Raw genomic sequence first — 13,391 nt, 5'->3', positions numbered from 1 at the left:
ACAGGCAAGGATGATTTTATTTTTTTTTCCAAAAAAGAGACTTCTATTAAGTAAGAAAGAAACCCGCTAGAGCAAGCTCTGTGCGGAAATACACCATGCTAAGCATGTAATAAAAAACACCTCAGAGGAATGAGGTAGAAAGAAACCAAGGCTGAGGCTTAAAATGCCATCTCAACCCTGTAGAAGTCTCAGCAAAGAAGGGAGAGTCTCTCCAATCTCTGAGAAAAGTAACTCTCCTGGAGGAGGGTGCTCGAGATGATCCCTGCATGGTCACCCAAATGGCCATCAGAGTGTGTATCATATCTGTCCAAGTACTGGCCAAGATCTGAGAAGGGTAAACCTGAGAACCCTCCAAAGCCTCAGTTCATCTGGCTCTCCAAATGTGCCATGCTGCAATGCTAGCTAGGATCTCCCATGGAGAGTCGACTGAGGAGTGAGCAGCCCTGAAAAGAGTGGCCAGAACATCCTCTAGAGAGCACAACTCCACAAGGTGTCGTCGGGGATGTGAAGAGCCCAGAGGAATCAAGTCTCTCAAAAAATACCTGGGGCCCTGAAAGACTAAGCCAAGCCATTGATCCCCAGGTCATATAGAAAGGTAGGCAAACAAAAGTGCTGAAAAGTCTTGCAATCCCCTTCCATATGATTCTCGCCTGTCTACAATCCCAAAGGTAGTGTTATATTGTCTTCAAAGCAGAAAGGCAGTGAGGGCAAGAAGGGTCAGCTCCGAACCTGGATCTCCAATGGTTTAGTGCTATCCCACCATCAATAGAAAGCCAAAAGAAGAGAGTGATTTTTCTATTCCAGTGGGATTTCCAGAGTCTCTGCCAAAAAATTTTCTGCAAGTCAGCAGGAATCTGAAAGTTCTCCCAATGATGAGCACTGGTGGGCCTCCAACCCCTACAGCTGAGCTGGAATTTCTTGGCATTACTGACTGTGTAACGAAAGAAGGGGATGCCTTTCTCTCGGTGGCCTTCATCTATCCATTCCCATTTCCCAGGGTCCCACTGCAAAAACTTAATTGGGACACCTCCAGAGAGCCACAGCCTCCATGAGCCAAGGGCGAGGAGAAGCGGGTCAGGATCCTAGTACCACTGTGAAAGAGAGCCATGCTCCATGAAGCCCACTATCCTGACTGGCTGAAACGGTACCTCCAACAAGATATCGTCTGTGGATCTGGACAGCCTGCCCCCCGAAGAAACATAAAAAACTAAGGCATCCTCATGTGTGTCAAGAAAAGCAATCACCTATAAAGGAACTCCCAATCTGAAAAATGCCCCCATCCAAGTGGAGCAAGTAATAGGCATGTCATCTGTGTCCACCCAATCCAAGGGCAAGGCTGCATCTATCTGTTGGAGTCTCCCTGCACTTCCTTTGAGATTAAGAACCATCTGGGTGAGGATGATTTGGATGGGGGTAGCCAGGATTTTCAGTCACTTTGCCCACTCCCCATTCTTTATGACATGGGGCTTAGTGGCTTGGCTTTCTCTTACAGGGCCTCAGGTATTCTATGAGAGACTTGACTCCTCTCAGGCCATTTTGGTTCGACGTCATCAGATTAAGTCATGTTCGTTGGATGTGGTACCACGCCTTCCTTTTACAGATGTACATGCCTTTGTGGATACTTCTTGGGAGATTTTAGCGAGCATAGCATCCTGGCATATCTGGAGAGCCAGATGCACAGAGGCTATGGAGGGTACTCAGGTTCATCCCTCGCACACTTTGGCTAGTATCTGGACAGACACCGTACATACTTTAATGGCCGTATGGATGAGTATGCAGGGAGACTCCCGTGCAGCCTCAGCTAGGAGGGCTTCTTTCCTCAGGGAATGGAAGGATGGGTTGAGGTGGCACTTTCAACCTTTGCCTTGGTTGTTTTCCACCTCACTTTGAGGGGGTTTTATTTATCCTCATGATTTCATGATGTATTCCGCTTTGAGCTTACTCTTGGGGTTTTTTCTCCTACTTAATAGAAGTCTATTTCTGAAAATAAAAATAAAAATGGCTGGGAGTAAGAGTTGTAGCCAACTGGAAGTGAGTGCCAAGATGAGGCTCAAAGCGAGAGATACGACAGACTTGCCATCGCGCCGATGCACAAATCATGATGGGGGATCTTCCCTCCATGGTTACCAAACCAAAGGCATGTCCAAAAGGTTTTGATAGTGGCACTTGTCAGACACAGGGCCACACCTAGAGAGTACTGTCCTCCCCATGGGGCTCATACACTTTGTACTAGTGGTTTTCTGTTTATGTTGTAGGTGTCTTGGGTGCAGATGCCCACTTAGAGGATCCACCCATACAGCTCATTGTATCTGGTTTTTTAAGTCTCATACTTTAAAAGACTTTGATAAATTTCTTTCTTTCTTTCTTTCTTTCTTTCTTTGCTTGTGGGGAAGCCTAGAAAGTTCAAGGGATACAAGACAAGCAACTTTAAGGACAAATGAAAAGATTTTGTTTAAGCTGGCAAGGATTCATAGTAGATGGAAGGAAAGGAAGACGTCACTAGTAAGATCAAGGTAGAGTAAGACTGCCCAAATATGTCCTTCGTCTACTAATGTATGCAAATCACTACATCAACAAAGTGAAAGAGTTGCACTCAAGTAAACTGACATGAAAAGGGTCTAGAAGAATAGAGAGATGAACTCTAGAAGAAATAAAGTGAAAGAGTGGCACTCAAATAAACTGCCATGAAAAGGGTCTAGAAGAACAGAGAGATGAACTCTAGAAGAAATAATGGGAATGGATAGTGCAAAGAGAGGTCTGAATGGTTAGAGGAATGGGGAATCAATATTGAGCACATACTAGAGAAAGTACTAGAAATAAAGGAGTTGATGCAAAAGAAGATGATCAAAACCAAAAAAGGAACTTCTAGACCCTCTAGGTCTTTGATAAGAAGATATCATGTACAAGAGATGATGGTGGCACTTGCCAAACAGCTTGGATCTACCTTTAGAGACCACTGGGAAGGAGAGCGATTTTATATATATATATATATATATATATATATATATATATATAGGTACGTAGGTAGGCAGGCTGCCCAGGTTGAGCATCAACAAACGTCCTATCACTACTTTCTCTCTTGATGACACAAGCCTTCATTAGATCCACTATTGGCCAAGATCATCTCTTCCATTCTTGATCCAGCCGGTTGATTTTGGTGCCCTAGATAACATATAAAGGTTCAGACACCTCAGTGGACACCTGACCAACTGGTTCCCTGCAAGGACCCGACGGCTCTCATGCAAATAGTTATGCAAGCTATGTGCATGCTCCCATAGAGACATCATGGTGTGCTTCTCTACCTGTTCTTCTCATCCCAGGCAACAGCCTTGGGAGTGGATGCTTGCTTTAGCTTTAGTGTCTTCATCCTTTCTTTATTTCTTTCTCATGATAAGTAAGAGAAGCCTTTCAGGATGACATTACAAAATTCCTCATGATATATCCTGACAGTTAGTTAATGAAGACTTTCAAAGGGGCAAAACCCCATAGATTGACAGTTATACTTAGACGAGTGACAGGAAATCCTTGAAGCTATATAATTCCCGTTCTTGACATAGTTTCCACGATATATACAATTTACAAGAATGTATGTATTGTTACAAATTAACATCTAAATTTCTATGCTGCAATAAGGAATCCATGCATGAAATGTGAATTTAACAAGGTGTTCATTTGTATATATATACCCTGCTCCATGTGAATCCCAAAGTATCTAGAACATGCAAGTCATCAAGCATAAGGCTTCCTTTTCCTCCATGTACATAAAACTTGGTCCCTAAATACGTGGATGCAGCATTCTGCCTTGGGGCGGGTATAGACCCTTTGGTGTTTTGAAGAGTCCATGTCCATACCTATACAAATTATGCACCCAAGATGAGCACCAGTAGATAAAAGCATGAGCAAAAATTGAATGTACATCGAACTACCAAGCCATCTTCTTGAATATCAGAGAGTAGACTTTGTTCATATACACGTGGGAAATCAGGAAACACAGGTTCCTTTTCTTCCAAAGTCCAATATTCTGTCAAATATAGTTATGTTGCTGATTGGGTTGCAAAAATGCAGTATCTACAGTTTTGTATGTGTGTGTCATTGTAAACAATTAACTATGATAAGTTTCAATGAAAACCAACCTGAGTGTCAAGAACATGGACGTCATTATATCGTTGCCGGCTTCCTCGTCCTCCAAACACAACAAGTTGAGAGCCAATCACTACCATAGATGCACCTTCACGAATTGATGGTGTGCTCCCTTCAGCTGGAGGCTGCAGTAAGATATAATGAGTAAATCTCAATTCAACAACTATTCCAGAACTAGTTTTTACAATCTAATACTGAATGATAAGTCATGTGCCATGTTTATTAGCTATTATCTTGTTGTTTTAATATCCTTCTTTTTTTGCAAAAAAAGTACTTCTATTAATATGAAAGAAAACTGCAGGAGCAAGCTCAATGCGGGAGTACATCATGTAAAGCATGAGAAAAACCAAAACTCAAAAAGAGCTAGCAAATAACCAGGGTTGAGGCTGAAAATGCCACATCAACCCTGAAGCAGAAGAAAGGCGATCCCATCCATACTCTGAAAAAATAACTCCTCCTAGCAGAGGCTGCTCTCGATGATCCTTGCATGCTTGCCCAAATGGCCATCAAGGTATGTATAGTATCAGTCCATATACTGGCCAAAGTCTGAGAAGGGTGAACTTGGGATCCCATCTAATGCCTCTGTACATCTGGCTCTCCAATTATCCTATGCTGCAATACTAGCTAGAATCTGCCAAGAGGTGTCTACAGAAGCATGTGCAGCTCTGAAAGGAGTGAATGAAACATCTTGGAGAGAACATGACTCAACTACGTGCTGTCGAATGGAGAAAGCCCCATCTGAGTCATGTCCCTCGAATAAGACCTGAGGCCCCATAAGAGATAGCCAAGCAACTGAGCCCCAGGTCATGAAGAAGGGCGATCTATGAAAAGTGCATAAGACCCTAGCAACACCCTTCCAAATCGTCCTTGCCTGTCTACACTCCCAAAGGCAATGTTGAACTGACTCAATTGCAAAATGGCAACGAGGATATGTAGAGTCAGGCCCAAACTTGGACCTCCATAGGTTCACTGCAATCCCATCGTGAATAGAAAGCCAAAATAATAGAGGGCCTCCAACCTCTACAATGGAGCTGGAATCTCCTGGCATTTCTAACTGTGTAACGAAAGAAGGGGATGCTCTTCTCTCGGTGCCCTTCATCAATCCATTCCCACTCCCCAGGGTCCCACTGGAAGGATCTAATAGGGACACCTCCATAGAGCCAAAGTCTCCATGAACCCAGGGCCCAGAAGAAGTGGGTCGGAATCCAGGGTTGGAATCCAGGTACCACTGTGAATCTGTACCATGCTCCATATAACCTGCTATCCTGACCAACTGGAAGGAAACACCATGAAGAATATCATCTGAAGATACATGAAGCCTCCCTTCCGACTGAACAACAAAAACAAGGGCATCCTTTGTGCATCCTGCAAAGCAATAATCTGAAGAGGAATACCCGTCCTAGTAAAAGAACCCAACCAAGTGGAACCCGTAATAGGGATATCATATGTATCTATCCACTCCACAGGTATGGCTGCATCAATCTGTTGAATCCTCCCTGTAGTCCCTCTTAGATAACTAACTGATAAAACTCTTTGGTCCTTTGAAATCTTTCCAAGACCCCACAGTGGAAGCAAGGCCCCTCTCCCATTTGGACCACTACATATAATGTGAAGTGCCTAGTGGCTTGCCATGCTCATCAAGTATGCTTTCATTCCACATGACTAAGTGTGATTCTTTGGAGAATCCGACCCTCTTTGCGAGAAAAGATTGATAGGCAGCTTGTCATGTGGAATAACCTCATACTTGATGATCGTGGCAAACCTCTTGGTGCTTCTAGTTACATGTAGCGGTCTAGATGGAAGAGAGGACCCACCCTCTTTAAACTTCTAAGTGCCCTCTTTGCGTGAAAAGATTGATAGGCAGCTTGTCATGTGGAGTAACCTCATACTTGATGATCATGGTGAACCTCTTGGTGCTTCTGGTCACATGTAGTGGTCTAGATGAAAGAGCGGACCCACTTCCTCTGTGGGCTCTTGGAAAGATTTAAAAACCTTCCGTTTGTCATAAGCAAGTCACCTAAGAGGAAATGAAAGAAGAATTGAGAAAAGCCATGCAGCCTTACCCTTGGATTGGGTTCTCGTAGATGGCAGGCCTTATCATCGGTCTAGACAGCTTGCGGATTTTACAAGATCAGGTCCCCCGCTTCAAGTCATATGGGTTCAATGAGGTTCAAATGGAAATGCCCTGGTTTTTTATGTTCACTCTGAGGGCAAATGATCTAGATCTAGGGATGATAATATCCTTGTGGACATTATTTTTTAGCCTGTTAGAGTTTTGGTCATTTGGAGTACTATTTCTTGGCTTCAAGTTGGTACCTAGACCCAATCCTGGAGAACATTCTCCTAGGTTCATGGAGGATTTGACTTTTGGAGGTGTCCCCATAAAGTGTTTACATTGGGACCCTGGGGAGTTGGAACTGGATTGATGTAGGCAACCACCATGAGCACAGACTCCCTTTCTTCCACTACATGGTTAGCAATGCCAGGAGTTTCTCTTTCTTAGGGGCTTGAAGCCCATTACGGCTCCTCATTGGGAGAGTTTTCAAATTTCTAGTCTTGCAAAAATGATTCTGGAGAAGTCTCCCCAGGTCCCTCAGGAATAGAAAAACCATTATTTTCTCCTGGCTTTCTATTCATAGAGGGATTGCAACGAACATATGGGGGTTCAGCAGGTTTGGATCAGCCCTGACTTGCCCTTGCTGCCTTTCTGCTAAGAAGTCTATTCAACATTCTTTATGGGATTGTAGATGGGCGAAGTTAATTTGAAAGGGCATTGCTAGACTTTTAAGTACCTTTGTTCCCCCCCCTTCTTCATGGCCTCGGGCTTGGTGGCTTGGTTCTCCCTTTCGAGGCCTCATATCTTTTATGAGATGCATAACTTCTCTTGGAATCTTTCGGTTCGATGACATTTAGTTGATTCTAGCTCTTTGGATATTGTTCCCCCCTTCTCCTTCCAAACTTGCACATGCCTCAATGGATAGTATTGGGAGATCTTAGCAAGCATTTCAGTGTGGCATATATGGGGGTCTAAATGCAAGGAGGCACTTGATGGCTCCCAAGTCCACCCTTCTCACACTTTTGCCAGTATTTGGATAGAAACTGTATAGATTCTGATGGCCATTTGGTTGAGCATGTAGGGTCTTCCCCGAGAAAGTCTATTTACGTCCATGGGAGACCAAGGGGTCTATGGGCCAACATGAAAACTATCTAGTACATAGCTTAGAGAGCGTACACGACAGCTCCTAGGGAGTGCAGAGGCAGCTTCATTTTATTAAGTACCTACGTGATAACCTAGATAAAACATACCCATATATAGCTGGTCTTACATCATTTTAATACTGAAAGTCTTTTGGTTTTGATTTGAACTCTTTAATAAGTGCCACTCCTTCCTGGTATACTGCCCATTTCCCATCTTTCCTGGCAGCCTTGACCTTTGCTAATTCCGTTGCCTTGTTCTTGAGTTGAGCTTGTGTAAGCTCCTCAGCTATCCATACTTTGGTACCTTTCAGCTTATAAGACTGTTAGAGAAGCTTGATCCGCAAATGTTTTCATTTTAATGTAAGGATGGCATGACCTTTAGAATGTTCAATATAAGATGGTCCGGAATCTTCCTCTTCATCACCATCCGACCATTCAATGTCAAAGGATCTCCTTTTGTTGAGGTCCACCACAAGTTTAAGGTGGCATTTTTACCCTCTACCTTGGAGCTTTAGTGGCTCCTCTTGCTGAGTAAGTTTTTGACCCCACTCATATTTTGGTTTCATGCTATGCATGATGTACTCTTGCCATGAGCATTTTCTCTTGAGGATTTTTTCCTACTTAATAGAAGTCTTCTCTTTGGGGAAAAAAATAAGAGTATAAGGTTTCTTAGGTTTTAACACAACACTCTCTCTCTCTCTCTCTCTCTCTCTCTCTCTCTCTCTCAGTATCTACCTCAACAACCACGACAGCATCTTCAATCCTTGTAGATTTGATTCCAGTATCACCACAGATGTCACCATCTTTGGAGGTGATATCCCATGCATCCACATAGTATACATCCTTTTGTCACCCCTACCCCTCAGCCAACACCATTTCCATCCACAGTTCGACTCTCTTCGTCAACCCTCCATGAGTCCCCTTGTTGCACCCTATCTCAGGCTGTTATGTCCACACCCCCCTTCACTCAGTTCATTCAGCCACCCCGTGCTGCTCAGCCCCCATTCATCCCATCTTTGTTCACATCTCTCCAAGGACACACAATTCCATCTGACGCCTGGGAGTCTCTCATGTTGGAGGTCCACCACCTACGTACATGTGATATAGAACTGAATCGCTTTGCACATGAGCATGCTCGTTTCACATAGGAGTGGACCCGCATCATACAGAGTCTAGGACAGGATATATCCCAGCTCCGTAAGGAGATGGTGGCCTTAGCAACGGCCCCAAGAAGTAGACCAGTGGTGGAGGCAGCCACCATGTAGTCAACTATGGTAGAGGCATCCAGATGGGTAGACGTTGTGAAATGGAACCTACAAAGGCCACCATTCTATAACAGCAGCAAAGAGCCAATGATGCTCTCAACATCATAGTCTGAGGGATCCTCATATAGCTATTACACCTATTGGCGATGCGACCAATTTCATGGCCTCTATTTTGTGGCTCCTAGAGCATGGGACTAAGGGGGCCTAGCATGTAGGGAGGGATTCCAATCGAGAGCAGCCCCTCGTTGTTCTCTTCAGGGAGATATAGGCTCGTCTTGTAGCATTGCATCACTGATCGGTCCTAAGGGATCAACTAGAGGAGGATCTCACACCCAGAGATATCTATGGATGAGGACCTCACACCCCTACAAGTAGAGGAGAGTCATACTTTGACACAACAGTGGGATGTAGCCTGCAAGGAGAGGAAGTGGGCAATGGTTCACGATGGGTGACTCCTTATAGGCCCCTGTAGGGGATATGCTAGCCCCCCTACATAGGGGGGCCAGATCTATGAGACTCATAACACTGAGACCTTGTCTTGCACTGTTTGGGACTACAATGCTACCTTATCGTCAGAGCCAAGGAATTTCTCAGAGACTGGGCGAGACATAGAATTTTTTACAAAGACACACCAAAGCCTAGAGCATCCTTTACCGGCAGTTAGTGGATATGCATGGAAGCTAGCATACATGGATAAGACAAGGGAGATGGGTGGAGTGCGAGGGTCAAGAGGGGTAGTACTACTATACAAATCTTCCCTCATTTGGACGATATCTGTAGAGAGGCAAGACACACACTCTAGGATTTTATGGATCCGGATCCACCGCACCTCTCGACAAGACCTATTCATTGCAGTATGCTACTCCCCCCTTGAGACATCTCATTTTGCTATAGACTAGAGAGGAGGCCAAGGCATCACTATAAATACCCCTATACTCGGACATCATGGATTTGTCAGGCTGTAGGGAAGTTCTTGTTGGGGACTTTAACATGAGGATGGCACGTTAGGTATCACTTTTGGATTTTTGCACAATGATTCTATCTTACTATCAAACATCGATCTAGATGAGGTCGGTATGTCTTGAGAGTTTCCATAGATAGGCAAGCCTCAGCCACATCATATGGGCATGCATTCTTGGACATGGGTAGGATACATGATCTTATCATATACAATTGTCTAGGTAGATGGTCCTCCTCAAGTGGATTCACATGTTTTCGACAAGGGGGGGGGCTCCAGTGTGATTGACTACCTCATGGAATCCCCTTCCCTCACACCTCATATCAACTATTTCTCCATCTAAGTATTACCCCCAGGAGTAGATTATACTTACCTCTTTTTCAGCATATCCATACCTTGCCTCACGGCTAACCCCATGGCACCGCTCACTTACAACACTTATCATCATATTCGATTTGAACATAGCCTTTCACCCAAATATTGTGCATGACTTTTCACACTACTCATGTATATTGAGATTATACCACTCTTAGAGGACCAATCTGCTCTGATCACTTGCTTGCTTCATGAGGCTTCCCTTCACAAATTCACATACTCCACTCATTCCACCTGCCCACCGCCTCTCGGTTCTGTACGCTGCAATAATTAGTATGATGATGAGTGCAAGGATCTTTGCCACTAACTCAGATTCAAGACCAAGCATAACCTTCCAAATGAGTAAAAAACAATGCACATGTATCACTCTATTGTCCGTACGAAGAAGCAGCCTTTCGTCCGTGGGAATGAGGAGTTAATAAACATCATGTTTAGTAACAACTCTGAGGACTTCTAGTCAAAGTTCCTTGAACACAGAGACCCAAACATGGTACGCATATGCACGCACATTGTATGACATTCCCAACCAACCATCCCTTGATCTCTCGCACTTGTCCCATCTACCTCTTGCACTCTTTTCACAGCCAGTGTTGTTAAGCATGCAGCACTAAAGCTTCATAATGGCTGAGCTAACGATCATGAGAGCTTATGCACCGCATTTATTGCATATGGAATAGATACTTTTGCCTCGATCTTAGCAAACCTTTTTAATGAAGCAGTTTGCGTAGCTTTCCTCACACATGGACTATTAACGGCAGGATGCGTCAATTTTACAAGCAAAAACCTATGAGCAGGTTTATCCGAGCGTGTTTTTCAAGAGATTTTTAAAAATGTTTTTCTTTAGGAAACATGGTTTTTACACTTTTATTTTCACTAGAACTAGATCCCTTTATCATAAAAATATACAGACTAGTCACTCATTCATTTTTACACGACATAATTTTCTTATTTAGAGACATCCCTTTGTACCCCTGTTATTACCTTAAAAAAGTGTTGATTCCTTTAAGAAACATTCCTCATAATCACTCTCAATGTAATAATACTATGCATATATAATTACTTATTAACACATTTATATCATATGGCAATATCTTTTTAGTGTTTTTATAGCATATTTATGGACATGTTTCTAAAGAAGTTTAAATTACTATAAATAAGTATTAACTTGGGCTTATATATCACTCTCATAAAATACATGTAATATTTAATACTATTTATGGAAGATTTTCCAAAATATAACTTCATGGATATGCTCAAATGGGGTGTTCCGATCAATTTGAGTGGTTGAATGACTATATTTGGACATTGGATATGAAAGTTATGTCACTTTTAAAAGTGCTGTCCAAGGTAGTTTCGCCAGCGAAACTACCTTGGGAGACTTGCTTCAAAGGGGTTTCGCTGGCGAAACTACCTGGATGGCTTGCTTCAATGAGTTTTCTTTGAAGAAACTCTTTCATGAAGATAGGTTGAGAGAGGGTTTTCAATGTCACCCCCTATTAAGTAAAAGTTGTAAGAAGGATCATAAGGGAATTTTCATAGAGAAGTCTACTCGACATGTGGGTTTCTTCAAAAGCCATCCCATTATGCTCTCACCATTCCTACAGATTCACCTGAAGATTTTTGTATAAAATAGGCATTGCTATAATACTTTGCATATTTCTAAGTGAAACTATGTTTTCTTCTGATCGATTTTTGCCATATTTATGCATAGTTGGAAGCTTTTTTTTTCCTTCGCTCGGACGCTCGGAAGATTTCGCTCAGAAAATGCTCGTCCCCTTAACGGCATAACTACCATTCACAAGGCAGGGGACTCACCCCGGAAAACTACAAGACCATTAATGATTGGACACGTCATGTCCGAGATTTATGCATCACTGGGAGTGGGAGTGGATTAATGAAGGGCACCGAGAGAAGAGCCTACCCTTCTTTCGTTACACTGTTAGCGATGCCAAGAGATTTCAGTTGAGTTGTAGAGGTTAGAGGCCCTCTAGAGCTCCCTATTGGAAGGGGTTTTATATTTCTATCAACCTGCAGAAGAGCTTTTGGAAGAGACTCTGAAAATCCCTTAGGGATAGAATATGACCTCTCTTTTTTTGGCTTTCTATTCATGGTGGTATTGTAGTGAACTTGTGGAGATCCAAGTTCAGGGCCAACCCTACTTGTTCTCGTTGCCTTTCTACTATGGAATCAGTTCAGCATTGCTTATGGGATTGCAGACAGGTGAGGATTATTTGGAGGGGAATAGCCCCGATTTTCAGTACTTTTGTCCGTTCCCCCTTCTTCATGACTTTGGGATCACTTGCTTGGCTCTCTCTTTCAGGACCTCAAGTCTTTTATGAGAGACATGATTCATCTTCCGCCTTACCGATTCGATACCACTTAGTTGAGCCATGCTCTCTGGATGATGTTCCCATCTCACCTTTTAGAGTTGTGCATGCCTCTTCTTGGGAGATACTGGCGAGATTGCAGCATGACATATTTGGAGAGCCAGATGCACAGAGGCATTGGATGGATCCCAGGTTCACCCTTTTCATACCTTGGTCAGTATATGGACAGATACTGTACACACATTGATGACCATCTAGGAGAGCATGTAGGGCCCTTCTTAGGGCAGTTTCTTCTAGGAGGGTTATATTTTGCAGAGACTGGAGACACTCCCCCTTTTTCTCTAAGTCTACTGTAGGGTTGAGATGGCACTTTCAACCTCAACCTTGGTTGTTTTTCACCTCTTCTTGAGGACTGCTTTTTCTCATGCATTGCATGATGTATATGCGCTTATATGCGCTCTGAGCTTGCTCTTGTTGCGGGTTTTGTTCATATTAATGAAAGTCTTTTTTTTTTGTGAAGAAAAAAGATATATGCATCAGTGCTCGATATAGAGGTCAGCTAATTTGCAGAGATGCAAGGGCTCAAGGCTGAGGGATAGGATGGATTTCAGCATGATTGATAAGAACAAGATGGACAGAGGAGATCCTGAGCAATATTGGAGTCAAACAAGGTTGTCCATTATTGCCTACCTTGTTTGTCCTCTACATGGATGAGCTTGAGACTTTCATGGGAAAAGTGGGGGGGCGGTTGCTCTCTTGTTGCTAGCACCCTAATTTGGATCCTCTTATTTGCAAATGTCGTGGTTTTGCTCCCGTCCTTAGCGGAGGGCCTATAGGGACATTTGGATGCATTGCACACCTTTTGAGTCACACGACTTGAAGATCAACCTTGGGAAGACCAAAGTTATGATCTTCTACACAACCCGAGAAGCCATGCATAGAGAGCAGTTCACGCTACCAATGGAGGTCATTTCATTGTACACGTACTTGGGTGTTCTCTTCTTTGGCAATGCAATCGGCAATGCAGGCTGACTGAGCAAGGGACATGCCACACTTGCTGGACTAAAGCGGTAGTGCTTCCACTCCCACTTCAGGATCCTCCCAAGTCTCTTCTTTTCTATTCCTTGG

The 13,391-nt window shown here is 43.4% G+C and overlaps 1 protein-coding gene across 1 annotated transcript in view; it reads right to left on the bottom strand.

Moving 5' to 3' along the window:
- Positions 1-13,391, bottom strand: part of LOC147894808 (dynein regulatory complex subunit 7-like) — a 589,338-nt gene that overhangs the window by 419,020 nt on the left and 156,927 nt on the right. Inside the window, 1 exon segment of the mRNA XM_087385174.1 lies at positions 3,687-3,851. Within this exon segment, the coding sequence (XP_087241300.1) occupies positions 3,687-3,851 (165 nt within the window).

The sequence above is a fragment of the Dipteris shenzhenensis genome, chromosome 14 (assembly GCF_047967505.1).
Source record: "Dipteris shenzhenensis isolate YYH24624 ecotype China chromosome 14, Dip_SZ_1.0, whole genome shotgun sequence".
In the NCBI taxonomy this organism is placed as follows: domain Eukaryota; kingdom Viridiplantae; phylum Streptophyta; class Polypodiopsida; order Gleicheniales; family Dipteridaceae; genus Dipteris; species Dipteris shenzhenensis.
Note: the sequence above shows the minus strand (reverse complement) of the source record. Positions and strands in the feature narration are given on the sequence as shown.